This window comes from Peromyscus maniculatus, chromosome 11 (genome assembly GCF_049852395.1).
Source record: "Peromyscus maniculatus bairdii isolate BWxNUB_F1_BW_parent chromosome 11, HU_Pman_BW_mat_3.1, whole genome shotgun sequence".
In the NCBI taxonomy this organism is placed as follows: domain Eukaryota; kingdom Metazoa; phylum Chordata; class Mammalia; order Rodentia; family Cricetidae; genus Peromyscus; species Peromyscus maniculatus.
In genome coordinates, this window is record NC_134862.1 from 45,823,861 (window position 1) to 45,847,121 (window position 23,261).

Sequence of the window (23,261 nt, forward strand, 5' to 3'; positions counted from 1 at the left end):
CATCAGGCTCAGTTCTTTCTTTACCTCTGTGGTCCATCAGTTGGACAAATTGGTCCCGCTCATCCTTCCTTTCCTAGGGTGAGCCTAAGCTATCTGCCCAAATGAAGGCTGTGTCTGCGGAATGCCTGGGACCCCCATTGGACAGCTCCACCAAGAACATCACCAAGTCCCTGGCCTCCCTCGTTGAGATCAAAGAGGATGGAGTGGGCTTCTCCATCCGGGACCCCTATTACCGGGACAAGGTCTCCCGGACCGTCAGCCTGCCCACCCGGGGCAGCACTTTGTAAGGAGGGGGATCTGGGTACGTGGGTCAAGGTGGGCAGAAAGTTAGGTCTCAGATTCACTGGACCCTTCTTCTCTAGCCCTCGGCAGTCTCGTGGTGGCACAGACACATCCCCTCTGACCCGAAGAAAGTCTTATGACCGGGGGCAGCCAATCAGGTGAGAGCATGTTCTAGAATCTATTCAAGTCACTGTCCAGTCCCTGGGTGCCTGCCTGGCTCTGAGATTCTTCTCTGGATTATCATACACACTTGCTAACACAGCCCTTTATGGCCCCATGGTCTTATACTTACTCTGAAGAGGTGGGGTGGGCTTCACAGCTAAATAGTGAGGTGTCTGTGCTCAGAGTGATCATTGCAGCCTGTGAGAGGCAGGGGAAAAACTTGCTCCAGACTCCAGCCTTCCCTCTTCACCAAAGCAGATGCCCCCAGCACCGGCTTGCAGGTGGTCTTGGTGGAGCGGAGTTGGAAGGACGTCTGTGTACTTGTAGCCTAACAGACTTCATCTGTGGACTCAGAGAACACCCTGAAATTGTGGTCTGCGGATCAAGCTGAACTCAAGATGCCGATCCAAAGGGAGGGGAATGTCAAGACAGCTTTCCCAAGAGGGGAATGAGCAGGCCATCAAAGTCATAGACTTTCCTTTGAAGACACTGTCAGATCTCATGGTTCACAGTTCAGCTCCTTGAAGTTGTTCTGAACACCGAATCAGAGACTCAGAGCTGGAACTGCTCTTAGGGTAGATGGAGGGCGAGGCTCCTGCGAGGAGCTGATCACGTTTTCAATGATATCTGCATCACCTTGTTTAAATAAAGACACTGTATACCATTGACTGACAGTATTGAGTTCAACCAGGGCACTGTAACTCAGGCCCCAATGAAGCTTGTCTAATCTTCCTCAGCTTTCTAATGCTTGGCAATATCAGAGAGGATTGTTGCTGTACGCTCTTGGACTGTTTCAGAAATGGGCATGGTAGCCGACACTTGTAATCTTAGCACCCAGAAAGTAGAGGCAGAGGCCAGTTAAAGCCTCTGAGATTCTTCTCTGGATTATCATACACACTTGCAAAGGCAAGACCACCCTGGTCTATATAGTTTGTTCCAGGCCAGACAGGGCTACATAGTGAGATCATGTGTCAAAACAAACAAATAAAAACCCTCACTAAGAAACACAAAAATGAAATAATAAATAAAGGCCGTAACTAGAACATCAACAGGACACTTGTTTCCAGAATCAGAGTGGAGACAGCCTCAGCTAGAAGCACACACACATTTGAGTTTGATGTAAGTCTGAGAATCACACAGAAAATGACCAGGAGCACTGATTGTGGGATTACAAACAAATTTCAAAGAGTAGGCGAAACTCATGAGAACAGCATCTAGGGGCGGGAGAGATGATGGCGCAGTGGTTAAGAGCACTGGCTGTTCTTCCAGAGGACCTGGGTTCGACTCCAAACTCCCACAGGGGCTCACAACCACCAGTCACTCTGGGTCTAGAGTGTTTGATACCTTCTTCTGGCCTTGCCCTGTACACTGATATAAACGCAGGCAGAGCACCCACAAAAATGAAATAAATATTTAAAAAACCTTATCATTGGAAGCCTCACACTGGGTGGACTTGTGGATAGGGTGTGGTCACGGATGATGACTCTGTTCTCATTTCCCAGATCCACAGACATGGGATTCACACCTCCATCATCACCTCCCACTCGGCCCCGCAATGACCGCAACGTCTTCTCTCGTCTCACCAGCAATCAGAGCCAGGGGTCAGCACTGGACAAGTAAGAGCAGGCCTGAGGAGAGCCCAGGAGGGCGTCCAGGCTGGGAGGGAGCCTGTGGGGGCGGGTCAACTGGGTAGACTCCAGCCGGTCTGTTCCAGTTCCTCTGAGCCATGAGGCTCTTGAGATACTCTTCATCTTTTCTGTACTGACCGAGGAAAGGTCTCTCCTTTCCCCCAAGCATGCTGGGGTGCCAGGAAAGGAAAAGGTGGACGTCACCTCACTAGAGTGGGACAGTCAGGAGTGGTGGCCGCGGGGGCAGGCACACCAGAGGGTACTCTAGAGCGCCCCTTTCATCCGCGTCTGCTGTCTTGACTGCTCTTAAGCTCCAACTACTGTTCTGCCTGATTGCAAAAGCTTTTCCCAAGGCCCCAGGAATCCTTGAGCATTGCCGAGTGGACAGAGACCTCTGAGTCATCTCCACGTGGCAGGCTCAGCTCCCTGTGTTCACAGCTCCTGATGTGATGCTGTAGTTGCTATGGGGTCAGTCTCTTCACAGTCGTCCCTGTATTCAGAAGGTGCTCAGCCTTGCTTCCCAGCCTGCTGTATGTGCATGATTCCATGCGAACTGTCAATCAGCCCAAGAATTGTCTGTCTTCCCTGATTTGCATAAGAATGGTCCAAAGCAGAGCCCAGGGGCTTTTTTGCCTGGAAAGTGGTCCAGAATCTGGGACCGCTGTCTCTAGCTAACCGTGACAACGGGACTTTGCTTGGGGAGGACCTCATCGTTCCTGGCTTCATTTTGGTGTTCCCCAAGCCCACTGTGACCATCTTCAGTTCTATAGTTACCCAAAGGGCTCCTTTCTTTCCCCCTGAAAGCTTTCCTGCCGTGAGGAGCAAGGATGCTGTGACCTTCAAGGGAGCCCTAGGTTGTAGACCACTTGTCCTTTGTTCATGACACATGCTCTGCCCACCCTCTCATAGAAACACCCCCTTCTGGCTCAAAACGCTGCTCCCTAGATGCTAAAACCGTGAGGGGCAGACCCAGCAGGTCAGCATCCTGGGTACTGTTCTTCCCGAAGCTTACGTCATCTCAGTTCCTACTAAAGCTGTAGAAGGTCTGCCGCCCCCATCCTGATACACCTCTCCCCAGTGTCTACAATTGACTTATTATTATTTATCTACTTATTTCGTTTTAGAAACGGGGTCTTGACATGTATCTAGACTAGTCTCAAACCCTTAGCCTTCTGCTTTATTCTCCTAAGTGCCAGGATTACAGGCATGCGCCCATACATCCATCTTAAACTCGTCCTACCCCCCCCACCCCCACCAACTGGGGTCGGACTCTGCCCATCCTGGCCTGGTCTACAGGCTCGGGTCCTATCCAGTGGTCCATTCTTGGGATCCACATGCAGCACAGCGTTAACTTTCTAGACATGGTCTCAGGAAAGGAAGGAGCAGTGGGGCCTTCCTGTGTCCTTGGACAGGCTTGCGCATTGCCGGGCTGGTACAGCCGGCCCCAGCTTACGCAGTGGGCCAACCAGAGAGCTTGGAACTAGCGAAGAGAGCCCGGGAACCATCTCCCCAAGAGTGGGCTGGCCTCCCACACCTCCTGTGGCCCTCTCCTCACCCCCACCCTGCTAGCTGAGAGACCCCCTGGTGGCCCCGCTGCTGGGGGACTCTCCCAGCTCCCAGGCCGGTCTGTCCCCACCCCAACCCCACCGCTCTCCTCGAAGGCCCTCTTCCGCTGCCTCTCTCTGCCTTCCCTGAAGAGAATAACCGCCCTCTGACCCCCCCCCATGCTGCTGCTGCTGTTGCCGCCTCCACCGCCCCGTGTGTGTTTTCCTCTCTCCCCTAATCCAGCTAATTTTCTGCCCTTCCCAGGTCTGATGACAGCGACTCCTCTTTGTCCGAGGTCCTGAGGTACACACCGAATGTCTCTCGTGTTTGGTTCCCCTTCTCGCTCGCTCTCTCTCTTCTTTTTCTCTTGGCCTCACGCTACACCAGTCCCTCCTGCCTGTACCCCTGTCCTCCGCATGCAGCCTCTCCTCTCCTAGCCCCCGCCCCTCCACATCCATGGCCCTCCTGAGACTTCTTCTTGCCCCGTGGTTCCTTCCTCTCATGGTGACCCCATGGCCTCAGACTATGCCATGCCTGGCTCGAGCTAAGGGCTTGTGATGGGGGAGGGGGGCAGTCGCTTCTGGCTAGCCTCGTTCTCTTCTCCCGTCCTGCCCTGGGCAAGGTGGGGAGGGACGTGCAAGCCTGGGTTGGACTGGAGTTGGAACAGGGCTTTGCTGAGCAAGAGGTACCCTGGGGGACCTTGTCAGCCCCGCTAGTCTTTCCTTGAGTGCCGTTGGCTATGGGGGCTGTTTGCAGTTCTTGTAACTTAGCTCCTGTTGGTGGGGTGAGTCTTGCAACGTTCCGCTCTGAGGGGCACCAAGGGAGGCAGAGCACCGCTTGTATCTCTTAGCACACGGGCTGTCTGTTCCCCTTCACAAGCCCACAGGACAGCCAGATGCTGCTCCCTCAGGCCTACTGAGCACAGATCCCCACAGCAAGGGGGAAGACTTAGGACCCTGGCAGCAGAAGGCTCTCTTGTAAGGCCAAGAGCTCCCTCTAGCTCTCCAGGCATGCTCTCGGCTTACCATAGTCTGCCATACCGTGGTTAGCACCACTGGTTTATCCTCGGCAGTGAGGCCTTGCCAATAGATGTTACCAGTAATACGCCAGTCTCTTTAGAGCGCCGACCCCTTTTGATACATTGTCATGGCGATCCTGGCCCTAACTCAGCCCAAAGCCGCATCACAAGCTGGGAGCAAAAGCAGGGAGCTATTTATGCATGGGCTTATCTGGCATGTGGGCATGAATGACTTGGGTCCTGGTGTTGCTCCTGGCCAAGGCAACTCTGCAGGACCATGCACGAGTGCTACAAGAGGATGTCAATCATTTCAGTAAACCCCGCCCCGCCCCCCCCGCCCCCCCCAGCCATTGTGCCACTGTGTGGGACAGCATTCTCTTTGGAAGAGCTAGAATGTGCTTTTTGATGTAGCCTAGCTGGGTCTCATCCCTGAAGACCTTCCCGAGAAAGGAAAAAAAACCATCCTCAGAACCCCAAGAGGTAGACATAGCAATACCCTTACGCTACTTGGCTCGGCCTTATTCCTGCTCCCGGAACATTGTGCGGAACAAGCAGGTACCGTTCCAGGTCCAGGCAGGTCCAGGCAGGCTCGCTCCAGAGAGGCCCATGAATCCCAGCCCCCGGCTGGGCTGCAGTCCCCTGCCTGATCCGTGCCTGTGGAGTTTTTAGGGGATGGTGTTTTTTTTGTTGGCTGGTTTGCTTGTGTTTGACAGGTTTTTCTATGTGTGCTAGGCTGGCCTTGAGCTCCTAGTATAGACCAGTCTGGCCTCCAATTCACAGCAATCCTCCTGCTTGAGCTTCCCAAGTGCTGGGATGACAGGTCTGTGCCCAGCCCTGATTTATCCCTTTGCAAATGACAGACACAGGTCTGACCATGCTGGTCCAACTCAAGGCGCTGTGTAGGTGTCTGTCTGCCCCCCTGCTGGAAGGTGCCAGCCCTAGAACACTGACTAGCAAATGACGTGTGGGGAGGGTGACAGCCTGGACACCCTTCCTCTCTCCTGCCTTCTCCCCATTTTTTTTTTCCGAAGAAGCATGGAGACTGCTGGGAGCCGCAGAGGCCAGTGCTAGCACTTAGGCCTCTGCCCTGCCCCTCCAGGGCCGGCTGCATGCCTGTCTCTGTCTCCAGGTTAGGTAGCCTCCCCATCCCGTTCCCTCCAGCATGCCTGGCATGGGCTTCTCCGGCAGGGCTAAGGATGGGAAGCGCAGCTCTTTCTGGCTCCCAGACACCGTGGTGGAGTTTTGCTAGCAGTCCGGGAATCTCTGGTTATTCATCATCGTCCCCTCTCAGCCCAGATCCCCTCTCTCCCGTGTGCCTCAGTCAGCCTGGCCACGGTCTCCTTGGCTGACTGGCACATCCTCTTTCCCTCTCTCCCGGGAAGGGGCATCATCACCCCCATTGGCGGCGCCAAGGGAGCGCGGACGGCCCCTCTGCAGTGTGTCTCCATGGCCGAGGGCCACACCAAGCCTATCCTCTGTCTGGATGCCACCGATGAGTTGCTCTTCACGGGGTCCAAAGGTGCGTGGAGACTTGAGGGGCCAGTGGGGTTAGGTTCTCTCACCCACTCCACGTTGCTTTTCCAGAGTGGGCTGTGAAGGCAACAGCATACAGAGCCCCCCTCCCCCTCCCCAATCCCCACCCCTAATAGTTGAGGCTATGTGGAGAACTTCCTTACCACTCCTGCCTTTAGCCTCCACTCAAGGCTCTCAGTCAACACACTCTGGCTGAGCCTTCCCTCCCCCATGATCCTGCGGGCTCTGCCATGACCTGCCTCCTCCAGACCACCTTTAGACACTTTGGGAAGCTTCTCTGAAGCCCTACAGTTCTGCTCTGTTCTTTTAATACCAACACTTCCTCCCCACGTCGTCTCTGCTCCTGCGTCCGTCAGTTCCTCTGTGAGGTCTCAGCAGCAGGAGTTCACAGTCCGACTACTAATCACCACAAAAAAGTTGAAGACCTGACCAGAAGAAAGAACGAATCTGTAGCATGCATGCATAATAGGGACCTGTGCGTGCACATATGAACACATGTATGCATATATATGACACACACGCGTTTATACATACAGGAGAGGGGATGGATGTCAACTGAGGTGTGACGGACTGGTTCCAAGTTTTCCCATGTTTGCTTGCTACTTGATCATTTAATAAGCAGTGAATCTGTAGGAATTTTCTTTCAGCCCAGGACACCTCAGCAATGATCAGAGAACTCATTATTATTTAAAGTTCTCAGCCCCTTCTCCGTCTCCTGAGGTTTTTTGTTTGGTTTTTGTTTTTTAATGAGACTGCACATGCATGCATGCTTCTCCCTCAGACTGGAGGTTCTGAAATGTCTCTCTCCACTAAGTGTGACCTCCCACTCTCCTTTGGGGGAGCTTCCTGGCTCCTGACATCAGCTCCTCTTCATAGCCTTTTCCCTGTCTCTGGCAGACCGTAGCTGCAAGATGTGGAACCTGGTAACAGGGCAGGAGATCGCGGCTCTCAAGGGCCACCCCAACAACGTGGTTTCTATCAAATACTGCAGCCACTCCGGGCTGGTGTTCTCTGTGTCCAGCTCCTACATCAAAGTGTGGGACATCCGGGACTCGGCCAAGTGCATTAGGACCCTCACGTAAGTGTTGTGCTCCCGGCCTGCTTTATCAGACTGCATTTGAGAAAAGTGCTTCCCCACTTAGGTGCCCACACACAGTACAGTCCGATTAGGTGAGCACAGAGGTCCTTACTGGCCCATAGGGTTGCTTTGACTCCAGAGGGACAAAGTGTGGTTTGGGGGAGACGATCTCTGAACAGCAGGTTGGTGAGCCTTTGGCTTGCCTAGCTTTGTCTCAATCCTCCAAGATCTACCATTTGAGATGGACTACATATATATAGCCCTAGGAATCCAAAACACCAGCAACCTCCAAAACCAGGCCAGCCACCTGCCTCACAGATGAGCCACCCACTATGGTCCTGAGCAGGGACGCAAACTCTCCAGAAGTCAAGTTCTGTTCTTATGTGTGCATTATAAGCCACAAATTGTTTAGTTTGATACTGGAAAAGCAAACACAGGATATTTAGGGCCATGAACTTACTCTGCATGATGCAGTAGTCCACAGTCACACATTTGAACCTATAGGATGCAGACCGCCTAGAATGAGCCCCACTGTATGCGATGAGCTTGAGTGATGTGTCTGTTACAGGTTCCCCTGTTGTAGCCAAGGCTGTGGGGTGGGGTGTTGGCAATGGGGGAAGCTATGCATGTTGGGAAGGAAAGAGGTATATGGGGAAACTGCCTTCCACTTGGTTTTGCTGTGAACCTAAAGCTATTTTTTTTTATGAAGTCTGGGGGAGGGGTAGTACACATAATGAATATTATCACCTCTTTCAACGGATGGGGAAACTGAGGCTCCGAGAAGTTAAACGATTTCTACATGGACCAGGTTCAGAGCCTGCCCCTTGCCTCTTACTCAGTCTATTCAAACCTGCCCGTGCACCCCAGCAGGTCATAGAGACATGCTGGGTAGAGGGTAGCCCTCCCTTCGGTCCGGCTTCTAGGGGGAAGCTGTCCTGCCCGCATAGGGAAGGCATCCTGGAAGAGGTGGCTTTTCCGAGCCGGTCTGAGTGAAGTTGACTCATTTCCGAGCCTGGGTGGATAGACGTTTCTGACCTCTGGCTTTGCTCTTTTCTCTCTGAGTAGATCCTCGGGCCAGGTGATCTCAGGAGACGCTTGTATAGCCACGTCCACTCGTGCCATCACCAGTGCCCAGGGCGAGCATCAGATTAACCAGATGGCCCTCAGCCCTTCAGGCACCATGCTGTATGTGGCCTCTGGCAATGCTGTCCGCATCTGGGAGCTTAACAGGTCAGTGAGACGTCAGGAGAAGAGGCCCCGGGAAGGTCCGCAGGCCTCAGCATGGTGTGCCCACCCCAAAGTGGGCAGGACCTCTGCTCTGCCTCCAGTCCCCCACACTATGAGCTTGTCCGTGCCTCTGAAAGCCTTGGTCCTTGATCTTGCTTTGAAGGGGAGAAAGGCTGCCCTGTCTACTCCAGGTCAGATTCCCTTCAACCCCCTGCTCTGTCCTTGGCTCCCCTCTCGCCAACTGTCCCGGGTTGGGTCTCTCCCCACGGTAGGTTCCAGCCCATCGGCAAACTGACCGGCCACATCGGCCCAGTGATGTGCCTGACAGTCACTCAGACTTCGAACCAGCATGACCTCGTGGTGACCGGCTCCAAGGACCACTATGTGAAGGTGCGTGTGACTCCCTTGACGCTCACTGGGGTCTGACCGGAACCAGCTCTGCTCCGAGGCCTGAAAGATACCGTTCTCGCTATTTCCTCCTATCCCACCTTTACCCTCTGTTACCCGGGGAACACATAAAAATAAAACAAGGAGACTTCTGGGAATTGCTGCTGGAGAGGGCATCTCAGAGAAAGACGGGAAGATGTGTGTCGACAGGGAAGGACCTAGAATTAATTCCGTAAATGAAAAGTTAACAGCCTAAATGGGTGAGGACTTCAGGTAGAGCCTCCCCGAATGGGGTATGATGCAACAGTTAAAATGATAAACAGGGGGTAAACCCGAAATATGCAAACGCCACTCACTTGGTTTGCTCTCTGTGGATATCGTTGGACACTTTGTGTGGCCAGAAAGTGGGAAGAAGTGGTCAAAAGGGAGATGGAAGTGGGAGGGACTATGGCAATGTTCTCCCAGCAGTGCTCAAGGCCTACCCCCCCAAAACGCCCCCTCTCTGGGCTCTGCCCCTCTTCCTCTGCAGATGTTCCAGCTGGGCGACTGTGTGATGGGCACCATTGGCCCAACCCACAACTTTGAGCCCCCTCACTACGATGGTATCGAATGCCTGGCCATCCAAGGAGACATACTGTTCAGTGGTTCCAGGGACAATGGCATTAAGAAGTGGGACCTGGAACAGCAGGAACTCATTCAGGTTCGGGGAGGGGAGGGGAGGGGAGGGGCGGAATGGTCCAGGGTGAGGCCCCAGGCAGACCTTAGCAGAGCCCCTCCGAGACCTCCTGCTATCCCGGGCTGTCCTCACCCTCCTCTCCCTGCAGCCTGGGGTGATTCCACTGGGGCCCTCTGTACGCTGCTCTCCACGAAGCCCTCGCTGCCCGTTTGAGTGTGAAGTACCCCTTGTGGAGTACTTGACTTTAGCCTAGCTCTTCTGAAGGCTGAAGACTTCAGGAGTTTGAATGTGGGAACTGGGCGGAAGGACCCATCTGGGCTTTTGAGTCCCCTGGCACAGCATGGCACAGCGTAGCTCAGCCTGGCGCCTGGGAATGACGGGGTCTGCCTGCATGGTAGCTGTGGGCACCGGGAGCCAGGTAGCATCCCTTCCACCACTCGCCGGAGGGATGTGTGTGCTCCTGGGGCCTCGGGGCAGGCCTCTCCCTTCTCTACACCTCATCAGCCCCAACCCTCCCGCAGCAAATCCCCAATGCTCACAAGGACTGGGTGTGTGCCCTGGCCTTCGTTCCTGGCCGACCCATGCTGCTGAGTGCCTGCCGGGCAGGCTTCATCAAGGTCTGGAATGTGGACAACTTCACCCCCATCGGTGAGATCAAGGGCCATGACAGCCCCATCAATGCCATCTGTACCAACAGCAAGCACATCTTCACGGCCTCCAGGTGGGTGCTGGGCGGCAGGAGAGCCTCTCTGCTCCCCTCCCTCTTCCTAGAGTCAGGAGGTTGGCCGCTGGCCCGGGGCTGGGCCGCTGTCCGCACAGATCCGATTCACAGAGCAGAACCCTGCAGAGGCCTCCTCTCTGTACCCCCCCCCCCCCCGTTCGTCTTCACTGAGCACTGAGCACCCAAATGTCCTGGGTGCTGCACTAGGCAGGGGAGCAGGGAGCCCCTGGGCCCCGGGCCAAGACTTGCCCTCCCAGCGACCTCAGTCACCCTCTGACCCGTGCAGGAGCTAAGGCCTGCCCCTCCGGAACCTCCGCTCCTCCGGCCCCCTGTGCAGGCAGTGCCAGGCCCTCAGTCCCAGGGGGCACTACTCAGCCGGGTTTCTTCTTTTCTCTCCTTGTTCCCACCACCACGTCCCCTCTCTCCCCTCCCATCTCTTCCTACCTCTCCTCTCTGCCTCTCTACCTCCCCCCCTCCCCCCCATAGTGACTGCCGGGTAAAGCTGTGGAATTACGTCCCTGGACTCACCCCCTGCCTTCCTCGCCGAGTCCTGGCCATAAAGGGCCGCGCCACCACCATGCCCTGACCCCCCCCTCCCCAGCCCTCCCCTTTCCTCTCTCATTCTTCCCCCTCTTGCCTTTTCCTGTCTTTCTCCACCTCGATCTGAGCTGCTTCTTCACGGTATGAGATTGTTTTTCTCTTGACCTTCTTATTCTCCCGTCATGCCCTGCCTGGCCCAACAGCTCGCCCCACCAACCTGTCTTGCAAGCATGAGCAATGAATGGTACAGAACCCTAGGTAGCGAGAGCAGGGGGTGGGGGGGAGGCACTGAGGCCTGGACAGGACAAAACACCGAGAAAGCCCAGGACACCAGCCCTGCAGGGTCCCGGAGACCATGGCCTGGGCCCTCCCTTTGCTCGGTAGCTGGGTAGCGCTTCCTGGTAGTGCAGTAGGCGTGTGTGCCTTAGCCCAGCCGTAGGTGGGTGACAGGGTGGGACTCTGCCCAGCCTTTACGTCTGGGGGCCAGCCAGCTGGGCTCCCGTCCACAGCTGAGCGTCCATCCTCCCTCTGTCCTCCCCAGCGACCTGACGGTGAAGTTCTGGAGCATGCGGCGGCTACCAGCAGCCCACCCTTGAAGTCAGGACTGAGGGTGGCCAGGGCCTCAGACCCAGCGGCCTGCACAGCGTGGAAAGGAAGCTGTGGCCTGCCCTGCCCAGCCCAGCCAGGTGCACCGAGGACAGAGGGTGTGGCCCCTCTCTTGCTCTGCTTCCCCTCCCCATCCCCTCTGACCCTCCCCTGCCTCCTGAGAAAGGAGCCGGGGAGGGAATAAGCTGTGAAGCCAAAGGGTAGGACCCCCCCCCCCCCACACACACACACACACTTCCTTGCCCTCCCCCCAACTGGCCACATCCTGCTGAGCAAGTCCTCCGGCCCTTCCTGTGAGCCCTCAGCCCAGGGTGACACTGTGAGGAAAGAGCAGTCCTAGCCCCCCCCCATCCCCGTCCCCCCATCCATCCTCCAGTGAGCTAGCCTCTTCCATGTCTCCTAGCCCCACCTCTGGAGCCACTGCACCTGCCTCTGAGCCCACCAAGGTAGTTCTCAGGTAACCATGGAAACCAGACGTAAGCAGCCGAGTGCTGCAGCTGACCCTAAGCCCTCTGGCCGCCAATAACCACCCCCCGTGGGGCCCAGTCATTCCTTGGGGTCCCCTTCTGCTGAGGCCTCAGTGGAGCTGCTTAAACAATTCTTCCGGGGGGCGGGGGGGAAGGTCAGCAATACTACAGTTATTTATTGGTTTTTTTTATTTTTATTTTTATGTTTTGCTGTTGCCTCCTGGAAACTGACTTGAAGTTTCTTCTCATCTTCTTCCCTCTGTTTTTGAGGGGGGGGGGTCTTCTCTTTGGCGCTCCAGCCCCCTTTCCGTCCACCCCCCTGCCTCCGCTTGGTGTGCAGAGGAAGGAAAGGCTCCCCTTTGCAGCTCTGGCCACTGCCCCGGCTCCGCCCCCACACCCCAGCTCCGCCCCCACACCCAGGCTCCGCCCCCACACCCCGGCTCCGCCCCACACCCCGGCTCCGCCCCACACCCCGGCTCCGCCCCCACACCCCGGCTCCGCCCCACACCCCGGCTCACCCTCTAGTATAGTTCAGGTCTCTAGGCCGCCTGATGCCATAGTGCCTTCCTCCATCCTGAGGCCTGGCATCATGCTGGGCAGCCTTATGCCAGCCATGCCCACAGCCCACACGTGTCTTCTTCTTATGGGCCTCGTGCCCACAGGCCCTGAGGGTCAGAGAGTCCACCCAAGACCAACAGGCCAAGACCAGGGGACCCACGCTCCCTAGAGTCCTGTGTGGTCCAACGGGGTCCTGTCCACTAGGTCGCGGGTTGGGTGAGAAAGACCAACCTAACCCCTCCCCAGCTAATTATGTTTCCGTCCCAAGGGGACAGGGAGCCTCCTCAGCTTCTTTAGTTGTTCTAGAAACAGATTTCCAAGCCTTAAAACCAGCTTGGGCCAAAGGCCCTCCCTTTTAGATTGGCAAGAGGAGGTTCACACTCTTTCCCTTGCTTCTCCCGCGGGGCTGTGGACTCAGCTGCAGGGATGAGGTGGAATCAGTGTCTGGCGCCCCCTATCGGAACAACACTGAATTTGTAAGATTAGACCTCGAGAGGGGTCAACTCCATCCCTCAGCCCTGGCTTCCTCTGCCCTTCAGCTGCTCCACACTCACTTCACTGGTCATGTGCTTCCCAGTCTCCTTCCGGAAGCTGTGAACCCCAGCTCCATTCAGAGGACACGGTGACTTTGTGGACTTTGGAGAGGTAGCATAGCGCCTCTGCACTCAGCTCTTCTCCCTCGGTGGCCCGGGACACTGGTGCCTGTCCATGTGGCCCTGGGATGGGAGGGTCCCTCCCCGCTGAGGACAGACCCTCTCTAGTCATCCCAGAGCTGTGTCTGAGGCTGAAACCAAGACGATCGTCCCGCTTATCGGTGGCCCCTGCCGGACACGGTATTCAGCCTGGGTAAGTGGATATTCACAATGATGCATCTGACAGCTAGAACCTGGACAGTCTCTCTGCCATGACCAGAAATCCTCCTTCCTCTGCTCATCCCGGGAGCGCTAAGACACGGCCTTAGCGCTCAGAAGTGACCACGTCTTCTCCTCCACCCCTCTCCACCTGAATGGGAAGCCTGGACCTTCCATCCTGTAAGAAAACCCAGAACCTATCTGCATGACTGTTTACAAACTACAGAAACACATGAGACTTATCCTGACCCCATGGTCTGGGCTGCCCCAGCCTGGGGTGCCTGTACTGTATAGCTGCAAGACCAGTTCCTGTACAAAGCGTGTGGTCTTACAGCCCCGTGAGAGGTGCTCATCGTCACTGCCCCTTCAGCCACTGCTGATGGGTCACTACCTCATGACGGGGCTGCTATGCTGTCCCAGCGAGTGTCATTGACTAAACTTGAAATCCTCTGGAGCTCTGAGCGCGTCATCGTCCCCAAGGCATTCTGCGCGGTGTCCTGGGAATGGTGGGGTCCCTGCCCACTCTTTCAGGGGTGTCCAAGGTACAGGGTCAGGGGCAGACCCCTAGCTCCCCTCACTGCACAAGCGTCCTACGCGTTGGAAGCACAGACTGGTTGTGACTGAGCACAATGGCAGGTCTCTGGGGAGACGGAATGGGCAGGCTTGGGCCCAGGAGGCTTTTCCCAAATGGGCTGAGTCTTAAGTCAGACTAGGGATGTCCATATGTGTGGCCGACTCACCCGTATACATCTGGGACTTGTCATATTCTTGTGCCCCATCCTAAGACTTGAGGCCCAGGCCATATCTGTATGCTAGGGGGCCCTCCCTAGACCCCCAGACCCCAGGCCTTTAAAAACCTGCACATAGCTGTACCCCACCATACTGAGCCTGAAAAGCCTGGACCCAGGCTCCCAACGCCCAAACTAACAACCTCCACATCCATGCTTCCGAAGCTGATCGGCTTCCACCTGGATGGAACTTGTCTACCGTCCTCACTCTCTTAGGCCTTCTCGGCACAATCCCGGGCCAGGACCCGTTCCAGTATTAACCAGTTCAGTGTTTGCTCTTCCTGAAGAGACCTGAGTCTGCAGCAGCCAGATCCCGGAAGGCTGTGCCTGGAGCAGCCTTTAGAGACCGCCAAGGAGAGCGAGAAGGCAAAGAACAAGGGGCCGACCCAGCCCAGCCCTTGATGTGGTCGGAGCACCCCCACCGGCTACTTGGAAAGGGACAGCCATGAATCTGGGAGTAGCCGCCCACCTTTGCGCCAGCTGCAGGCTTGGAACTGTCTGAGGCTGTGTGGCCCGGGCAGAGGGTAGTTTAAAGCACAAACCCATGTGGGAGGCCACCGCCTCTCGCTGGGGCGTTCTCCCGCTACCCCTTGGGGTAGTAGCATGGGCAGGAAGCTGCTGTGAAATTGGGGCATCACCCTCTCTCTGTCCAGCCCTCTCCCAGTTCCTGGAGGCTTCCCCTGGAGTCTGGGCTGGGTGCAGCCGCACACCCTTGGCGGATCCTGCTCTGTTTGTGTGGGCAGGACCTGCCCTGCAGGAGCAGTGAAGTCCTTCCCAAACCTGGGGCATCTGTCCCTTTGTCCTTTCCAACAAGAAACTGCTGTCTGTCGGCTTCCTGGGCCCAGCGCAGTGGCCGGTGACCCCGCTGAGCCTCCCTGAGCCCAGCCAGCCCCTCCTGCCTCCCAAGTCTTCACTGCTCCTTATGCGCAAGAACAGAGTGTGCAGGGGAACTTGTCTCTCTGGCATCTCTGTTCTGTCTCCTGTGCCCGCCCCCTTCATCTCCAGCTCCCAGTTGACCTCCTTGGCTTCCTCCCCTCCACCTTCAATCCCAAGGCTTTGTCAGAAAGTGGGAAGTTGGTACTGCTGAAAATCAGAGAAGACCACTGATGTCTTGCCGCCCTGTCCTGTCCTGCCCTGCCCCCAGCTCTTAAAGCCGTTGCCCCTGCCCAGGCTGGGGGTGGGGTGGGGGGTCCCTTTGGCCCCTGCGCTCTCCCGTCACATGGTAGCACAAGGTGTGTATATGTTCTGTACCTCTGCGGATGACTGTACATAGTGTATGAAAGTTATTTAAGCCTCATGCTGTACATTTCTGTTCTGGGATTGGATGTGTGTGCTCTAAGGATTTGTCATAAATAAAACCCGAATGATCATTGTCTGCAGAGGTGTGGCTAGAGGGCTGTGGACCTGTGGCTGGCGGTGCTTTCTTAGGGGTGGGAAGCTGTTTAGGGGCAGGCCTATGAGACTGGCCTTGGTGACTGGGCTCCCCGGGAGAACAATGCTCCATGGTGAGTTTACGGTTCCGTGAAGTGTGGTACCTTCTCCTCCCCACTCTCCACGTAGCCTGCAGGTACAGTCGTTCCAGAGCAGGCACTAGCATTGACTAAACACACAGTGCCGAGGTACTGTTCAGGGCTAGATCGTCCCTATCCCCTGGTAACAGGTGATGGCCTCATTGTGAAATGAGGACAGTCACGACATGGGAGTGAGTGGCTGTCATCAGGACAGGGCTGGGATTCCATCAGCCTGCGCTGTCAAAGCGCCCACCTCACTTCACTCACATGATGTGTGCCTTCTCTAGGATTTGGGGCTCCCTGTGTGTGCTGCATACAGAGAGAAGGCAGAAATGTCAATGTATCGAGAAACTCGTCTACCAAACCAGCTCTGCGGTGGTTGTGATGTTGTTACTGGGTCAGTGCTTTTCAGTCTCTGGCAAGCTGTGTTCTCCACCACCCTTTTTCATGTTTTAGGGCTGGGAATGGAACCCAGAGCCCCATGCATGCCGAGCACATGGCCTACCACTGATTTACCCTTCCAGCCCAACTGCATTCTATTTTGCCATCTCTGTCTCTGCGCACTCTGTCTGTTAAGGAGTCTGGCCCACACCTTAATGCCATCTGAGGTTAGAAGGCCCCAGGCCTTCTTCTATACAGCCAGGAAGCCAGGAGCATCTTTTGTTGCTTTGGTTCCCAAATGGAAAACCAAGTGGCTTCTGAACCCACACAAGTCCCTGCTGCTTATACCGACCCAACAAGCCAGAGTTCAGGGTGGGTGGGGAGGAATATTCGCAAAGTGGCCTCTGCTCCCCCAGCAGGAGAGTGAATGGGAGGGACCCTTAGTCACAAAGGGAGGCACAGTGGGCGGTCCTGCCCTATGTCCCCAGCCTCTTAGGCAGGCACAGAGGATCCTCCTCTGCCTTGGAGGGTGGGGTGCCTTCCTGAAGATCATTGATTTCGGCCGGCCAACTGAGCCCCACCCCATGTCGGTCTCCTGCCCCACCCCTGCCCCCCAAAGCTCATGTTTTACCTGAGACCCTCCTCTTCTGCTACTTCACAGACAGATGCAGCCCACTGTGAACTGTGGGAAGTGACAACTGAGTGTGGCCGACTGCCACTAGCTGAGCATATAGATGAACCCTGGAGGGAGGGAGGGAGGGAGGGAGGGAGGGAGGGAGGGAGCAAGCGAGGGGGCCTCAGCAGCTTCCTCCTTGGGCTGACTCCCCTCTTCATCCCCCAGGGGGTTGACAGCAACAGTTTTTCCAAATTCAGGTCAGCCTGTGGGGACATCAGTACCCTTGGTCATGCACCCAGAATGAAGAGATTCTTAAACATGGGGGACTAGAAAGGTGGCTCAGTGAATCTTAAAGGTTCTTACTAATAAAATCAAACCTGAGCCAGGTATTGGGGTGAACACTGGAAGATCAGAGAGAACAGAACAAGTCACAGCTACCTCACCTTGCCAATTCCTCAGCTGGTCTTGTTTCCTCAGACTGGAAGCTTCTGTGTCCTCATCCCAATGGCTGTCAGCTGAACTGCTGCTAGAAGCCTGAAAGCTTAACCAGCCAAATGCTTAACCAGCCAAATGCTTAACCAGCCAAATGCTTCTAGTTCCTGGTCCTCACGCCTTAGATACCTTTCTGCCTTCTACCATCACTCCCTAGGATTAAAGGCTTGCTTCCTGGGATTAAAGGCGTGAGTCACCATGCCTGGCTGTTTCCAATGTGGCCTTGAACTCACAGAGATCCAGAGGGATTTCTGTCTCTGGAATGCTAGGATTAAAGGCGTGTGCTATCACTGACTAACTAGTGGCTTTTCTGTTCTCTGACCCCAGATAAGTTTATTAAGGTACACAATATTTTGGGGAACACAATACCACCACACTCAGTGGTCCAGAACACTGGCTGTTCTTTCTAAAAGTTTACTTAAAGCTGAGTGGTGGTGGCAGCTCAGGGCTTTACTCCCAGCACTTGGGAAGCAGAGGCAGGTGGATCCCTGAGTTTGAGGCCAGCCTGGGCTACAGAGTGAGTTCTAGGACCACCAGGGCTACGTAGAGAAACCCTGTCTCAAAGAAAAAAATTGTTTTTGATTTTAATTGTGTGTGTGTGTGTGTGTGTGTGTACATGTACATGTCTGTCTTACACATGTGTATGCAGGTACCCATGCCTAGGTGCATGCACACAGAGGTCAGAAGTTGATACCAAATATCCTCTTCAATCTCAGTCCGCTTTGCTTAGTTATTTATCTGTATTTTGTTTTTTATTTCTTGAGATGGGGCTCTCACTGTGTAGTCCTGGCTAACCCAGAACTCACTATTTAGAGCAGACTGGCCTCGAACTCACAGAGCTGTGCCTGCCTCTGCCTCCCGAGTGCCACCACGCCTGGCCTCCACCTCATTTTTGAGATAGGTCTTACTGAATCGAGAGCCTTCTGATTCGGTCTGGCCAGCCAGCCAGCCAGCCTCGGGGATCCTCCGGTCTCTGCCTCCGCAGAGCTTGGGTTCCAGGTGTGCACCCCCACACTCTGCTCTCTTCTGCGGGTTCTGGGACAATGGACTCAGATCACTAGCTTGTGCTGCAGACATTAGCGACTAAGTCCCTCAGGAGAATTTGATGCCATTCATTGTCTAAGCCGGGTGGTGCCCCAGAAGACGTATTTTCCCCCAAACTCCTCATTTTATATACAAAGGGGACTGAGGCCCGGAGAGGCCAACAGAATCAGCTGAGGCCATAGTGGGACAGAAAAGGCCCTGGAATCCACTCTTTTATACCTGTATCTTGGTTTGACCAAAGTGAATGTAGCAACGTGGGGGGACACCCAGTCTTGGAGGAGGTTTTATCCCCCAAACCTGTAACCGGTTGTTTTGTTCGATTTTATTTTTAATATAAGATATACCATTTATCCTTGCTTATACAGGCACATTTGGCCTTTGGGGGCAAGGAAAGCGCTGGAAGGTGTTAGGGAGTCTTGGATATTTCCATTTATTCCCATGTATAAAGTGGTTAGCCCAGAAAGCTTCCTAGTGGTAACAGGTGGCGGCTGATGATGAGCCAGAAAATGTGAGAAAAGCCTCCTGGCTGCTGCAGAAATTAGCAGGACCTTTAACGTCGTCTTTGGCCTTGTTGGCAAGCAGGTGAGATTACAAGAAAATGCAAGAAGGATGTGAGCCTGGGGAGGACCAGCAAGGAGGAGCCACGGCAGATTCCTGAGGGCTTGTGTGCAGGAGACAGCTGGGAACCTCAAGGCATGGGCCTGCGAAGCCAGGTCCTGCTTCATAGTGGACAGGGCTCCAGCCTAGTTCAAGCGAGCTTGCCCATTGAAGGAGCTTGCGTTTGTCCTAGGAAACTAGATTGTTGTCCTGTAAGCTTTTCCCAGTGACTGAAGGTCAAGGTAATAGGAAACAGGATGGTAAGAGGACTGGGGCTCTAAGAGCCACTGACGACCCTGTATAGACCCAGAACACCCCAAGAACTCACTGTCAGGCAGGCATCTGTAAGACTGAATCCAACAGGGGCATGAGAAAGAGCAAGCACTGATCTAATCCCTTTAGTATGTCAGGGGAAGGATACTTCTGGGTTGTGGTTTGGGTGGTGCCCAGGGGCAGTCATAATACTGCTTTTATAGAGTGGTTCTACCTACAGAGTTAACCACACTCTCTGGGAGCTCACACACGCACACACAGAAAGAAAAAAAATCAACCACTTTCCTGCTTCAACTAGCCAGGGAGAACACTGTTATTTATCAGCAAGAACGCTGCCCAGCCACCAGGAGAGTTCGAAAGCAGCCTGGACTATGTAGCAAGGCAGTATCTGAAATAAAATAAAGACTGACTACGGCAACACACACCCATAATCCCAGCGTTCAGGAGGCAGAGGCAGGAGAATATGAGCTTGAGGCCAGCCAGCCTGGGCACATGGCAAGACCCTGTATAAAACCAAACCCAACAGCTGCTGGGACAAGTGAATTCTAGATACTTCACATGTCTAACACCCAGGCTGTAATTCAAGTTAGTTCAAAGAGAACTGCTTACTGTGACTAACGGGGACTATGGGGGTCCAGCCCCTTGACAGTCCTCTCCCAGGGTCCGGGAAGAATCTACACCCAGCTGATAATCTAATCTTTGATGATATGAAATGAATCTACGTACACGAAACTCTTAGTCCATACACTTTATTCTTCTGAGTCAGTTCTCTCTCTACACAGCTTCTATTCTACTCTCATGCCTAGCTCCTTTCTACCTGTTTCCTCTCTACATTTATCTGCTGTCCCCTCGAAGTTCTATCTTAATTCTCTCATCTTAGTTCTGCCCCATATAGGTCCTCATTCATCTAGTTCTTTCCCATCTTAGCTCTTCTACCATCTCCTTCTTCCTCATCTTGTTTTACCCCATCTGGCTCCTCCTCATCTTCCATCTCATTCCTCTAGTACTCTCTTCTAGCCCTTCAATCTAGTTCTTCCCCATCTCAGTTCCTTTCTCTCCAGTTCTTACCCATCTAGTTCTTCCATTCTCTTTTCTCTTCTCCATCTAGCCCCTCTCTGAAAATAAAACTGCCCTTTTATCCCTTTGACCCTTATTTCTCCAAGCTATCTCTGCTCCTGCCGTTTCTGGCAAGTGTGCTCGGTTGCTAGGCAACTTGGCTAGGCAACTTCCATCACAGCTAGATGTACCTGTAAGTTGGAACCCTTCAGTTCTGAGTTAACTGTTAGGGATGGATATAAAACTAGAGATAAGACGTGGAAAGGGAGAAAGTTAAGCTTAATTAGCACATCTACCAGGCCTTCTCAAACAGATGTCTGGATGCTTAAGTCTGTTCTTAGAGAATCTGTGAGATATCTCAAGCAAGAAACTTTCATCCATCCAGGGATGGTCCTGGCTGGATGCTGCCAATGACAATAATTGTAGGGAGGCTTGAAATCAGGGATCCTGGCTGCGTTACTGCACAGAAGGTTATCTAAATATTCCTTAGTAGAGGGGAAATGGTGCCCAAAAAATGATGGAAAAGCTACAATAGCACATGAGAAGTTCATAGCAGGAAACGGCTAATAATCAAAAGCCAAATATCACCAAGACTCCCTGAGCCCTTCTTCCAGGTATAGCTTTGTCATAGTCAGCTGAAATCCTACTTCAGATTATTGCAAGCGTGTGACCTTAGATCATGTGGCTGAACGGGAGTGGGCACGTGGCAGCAGAGCCAGAGAAGCCAGCCTGACCCAGATGATTTCTGCATACACGGCAGCTCATGACCACAAATGGACATCCACAAAACTGCATTCTTTCCCCTTTTATTAGCAGAGTTCTACAGGGAGACGCCACTTCTAGTGCAGGACTCGGGAGGTAGCCTGCTGCCACAAGTGGGGTTGGGGGCAAGCCTTCATCTCGGACCCTCACACGCCGACTCAGCCGTCCTTCCTTCGGAACCTCCTCATGCAGAGGCAGGAGGAAGGGGTCTTAGCCGGTGTCGCCGTCTCCTTGGCTTCTAGGATGTGGAAAGTCTGTAGAGTGAGGCAGCTGACTATGGGGTCAGGGTCTTTCTGCATGCACCTGAAGGCTGTAACAGGTAACACAGGAGATGGTAGGGTGAACAGAAGGAAGGAGCCAGGAAGGCAGCAGGACCCCGTCACTGCTTGGAGGAAGAAGGAAAACTGGCAACTTTTACAACAGAAGCAAAGATTTCTTCTACAAGTCCACACTGCTCGTTAACCATCAAGACCCCGACATTGCTCCTGGCTCAGGGAGACGCAAGGCAGGCTGCTCTTTTGGTCCTCCTACTTGCCCCTCCCTACCTCTGCCCTCCCCACTCTGGTCTATAGGAAGTCCTCTGACCCTCCCCCCAGGAGAACTGCAGCCCAGGACAGAGCCACACCCAGGGCTCACTGTCTCATGAATGCAGTGTGGAAGGACCGGAGAGAGAAGGGCACCGTGTGCAGGGACATGTCTCAGGGACAGTGAGGACACAAAGGTGCCCACGCTACCACATAAGCAGTGATGAAGCTCCTGAGGGGAGCGGCTGGGGACACTGGGGTACTCCAGGGAAGAAGGTCGCTCTTTCCTAGGGAGAGTTGAAGGGACCGGCCTGGCAGACAGGTAGCCTCAACAGCAGTGAGGGTGAATGGGTGTGGGGATCAGAGGAGCTCTGACCAGTACCCCAGACCCTCGTGACTTGGAGATGGGGCTTTTGTCCTCCTGGATGATGATCTTTAGGCACCCTCCTGCCTTCATTTCCAAGCCACCCCTCTGATGCCAATACCCGTAAAAAGGTGCGAGCCGTGGACAGTGGGGCGGCCACTCACCTATGTATTCCTCCTCGGTTTCCTCTCTCTCGGCCCTGTTGAGGATGCGGATGATCTGACCTACAGGGGCACACAGGCACTCAGTGGCCTCACAAGGGTCCAGGGGGCCCTAACTGTAAGTTCCCCCGGTAAAACCCATCATCCCGTCTCTTTGTCTGTCCTTCCCACCCTTGGTGACCAGCTTAGAGCTGGACTTGCTCCAAACCGCTTCTCCAATTCTGCAAAGGAAGGACTCTAAGGAACCTGGCCAGGTGGAAATGCAGATAAACTCGGCTGCTGCAAAGATGCTGGCTGGTCCGTGAGGTGAGAGGAGGTGGTGTCTACCTAGCTAGGGACCACACACAGGTCTGATGCTCTACCCTTTGGGGGCTAGGCTGCCTTGGTTTCTTAGGAGTTGGCCGTTCTACTATAGACAGGTCATCCTTACCCCTCCGGGGACTCCCTGTGGTAGAAGGGAGCAGAGAGGGGTCCTTACCGGGGACTATAATTACCATGGGTCCTTTAATTAGAGCCTCGCATGCCCAGCCCTCAATCTGAAGAACCCAACTTCAAGGAGACGATGGCTCCAAGAAGATAGAGGGTCGAGGGGGGGGCACCCCTTTAATCCCAGCCCTTGGGAGGCAGAGGCAGGCGGATCTCTGTGAGTTCGAGGCCAGCCTGGTCTACAGAGTGAGTTCCAGGACAGGCTCACAAAGCTACACAAAGAAACCCTGTCTGGGAAAAAAAGAAGACAGAGGGTTAACATACCTGCAAACCACACAGCCACCTGGCGGATGGGGCCCTGCGGACTCTTGAAGAGAGCCACACTCTGCTTCAAAAACCAGACTGCCCTGCTCCTTTCCTGCTGCAACTGGAAGAAGCAGCATTAGATGGCACAACTAAAGTGACTCACGGCCAAGTGTCTTGCCTCTCAGACAGTCTAAATAGGAGGGCCAATGGAAATTGTCCCAACTGGAAAAAACACAAAACAACAACAACAACAACAACAACAAAAACCTTCAGAACCTCCCGGAAAGTCACTTCTTGCATCCCAGCTTCTGGAACCTCACTTCTTCCACAGAAGCCTTCCCAGACTGACCAAGCCACGGGAATGACAATGTATACAAAGCCCTTGACCTAGTGAGTCTTCAGTTCTACTGGTGTCTGGGTTTCCTTGTCCCCCATAGTCTCAGGTATTTGAATATGGGGTCCGCAATGGGGGGGGGCACTGTTGGGAGGAGCTTTAGGAGGTGTGGCCTTGTGGGAAGTGTCACTGGAGGCGGGCTTTGAAAGTTTAAAGACTTGTGCCATTTTGACTTTGCCCTCCCTGCTTGCCGTTCACGATGTGAGCCCTGGGATCCCTGCTCCTACTCCCATCCCTTCTCTTCACCGTCACGGACTCTTAACTCTCTGGAACTGAAAGCCCAAATA

General features: G+C 54.3%; 2 protein-coding genes across 31 annotated transcripts in view; one reads left to right on the forward strand and one right to left on the reverse strand.

The window, feature by feature from the left end:
• Nucleotides 1–15,446, forward strand: part of Kif21b (kinesin family member 21B) — a 49,025-nt gene extending 33,579 nt beyond the window's left edge. For 2 of the 17 annotated variants that reach the window (XM_076547463.1, XM_076547467.1), the window contains exons 25-36: nt 78–283; nt 363–440; nt 1,947–2,060; nt 3,882–3,920; nt 6,018–6,154; nt 7,066–7,246; nt 8,312–8,476; nt 8,746–8,863; nt 9,390–9,560; nt 10,058–10,257; nt 11,339–11,501; nt 12,847–13,733. In XM_076547463.1, the coding sequence (XP_076403578.1) occupies nt 78–283; nt 363–440; nt 1,947–2,060; nt 3,882–3,920; nt 6,018–6,154; nt 7,066–7,246; nt 8,312–8,476; nt 8,746–8,863; nt 9,390–9,560; nt 10,058–10,257; nt 11,339–11,393 (1,464 nt within the window). In that variant the 3' untranslated portion in view covers nt 11,394–11,501; nt 12,847–13,733. Of the gene's footprint in view, nt 1–77; nt 284–362; nt 441–1,946; nt 2,061–3,881; nt 3,921–6,017; nt 6,155–7,065; nt 7,247–8,311; nt 8,477–8,745; nt 8,864–9,389; nt 9,561–10,057; nt 10,258–10,743; nt 10,939–11,338; nt 11,502–11,806; nt 11,861–12,108 lie in introns of all 17 variants that reach the window. The other 15 variants (XM_076547464.1, XM_076547469.1, XM_076547470.1 and 12 more) reach the window with 12 other exon arrangements.
• Nucleotides 15,447–20,834: 5,388 nt separating this feature from the next.
• The window catches only part of LOC102927333 (maestro heat-like repeat-containing protein family member 7), a 34,173-nt gene continuing 31,746 nt past the window's right edge, over nt 20,835–23,261 (reverse strand). For 11 of the 14 annotated variants that reach the window (XM_076547483.1, XM_042258227.2, XM_076547482.1 and 8 more), the window contains 3 exons: nt 22,599–22,701; nt 21,852–21,911; nt 20,835–21,109 (listed from right to left, as the gene is read on the reverse strand). In XM_076547483.1, the coding sequence (XP_076403598.1) occupies nt 20,958–21,109; nt 21,852–21,911; nt 22,599–22,701 (315 nt within the window). In that variant the 3' untranslated portion in view covers nt 20,835–20,957. Of the gene's footprint in view, nt 21,110–21,851; nt 21,912–22,598; nt 22,803–23,261 lie in introns of all 14 variants that reach the window. The other 3 variants (XR_013043288.1, XR_013043287.1, XR_013043286.1) reach the window with 1 other exon arrangement.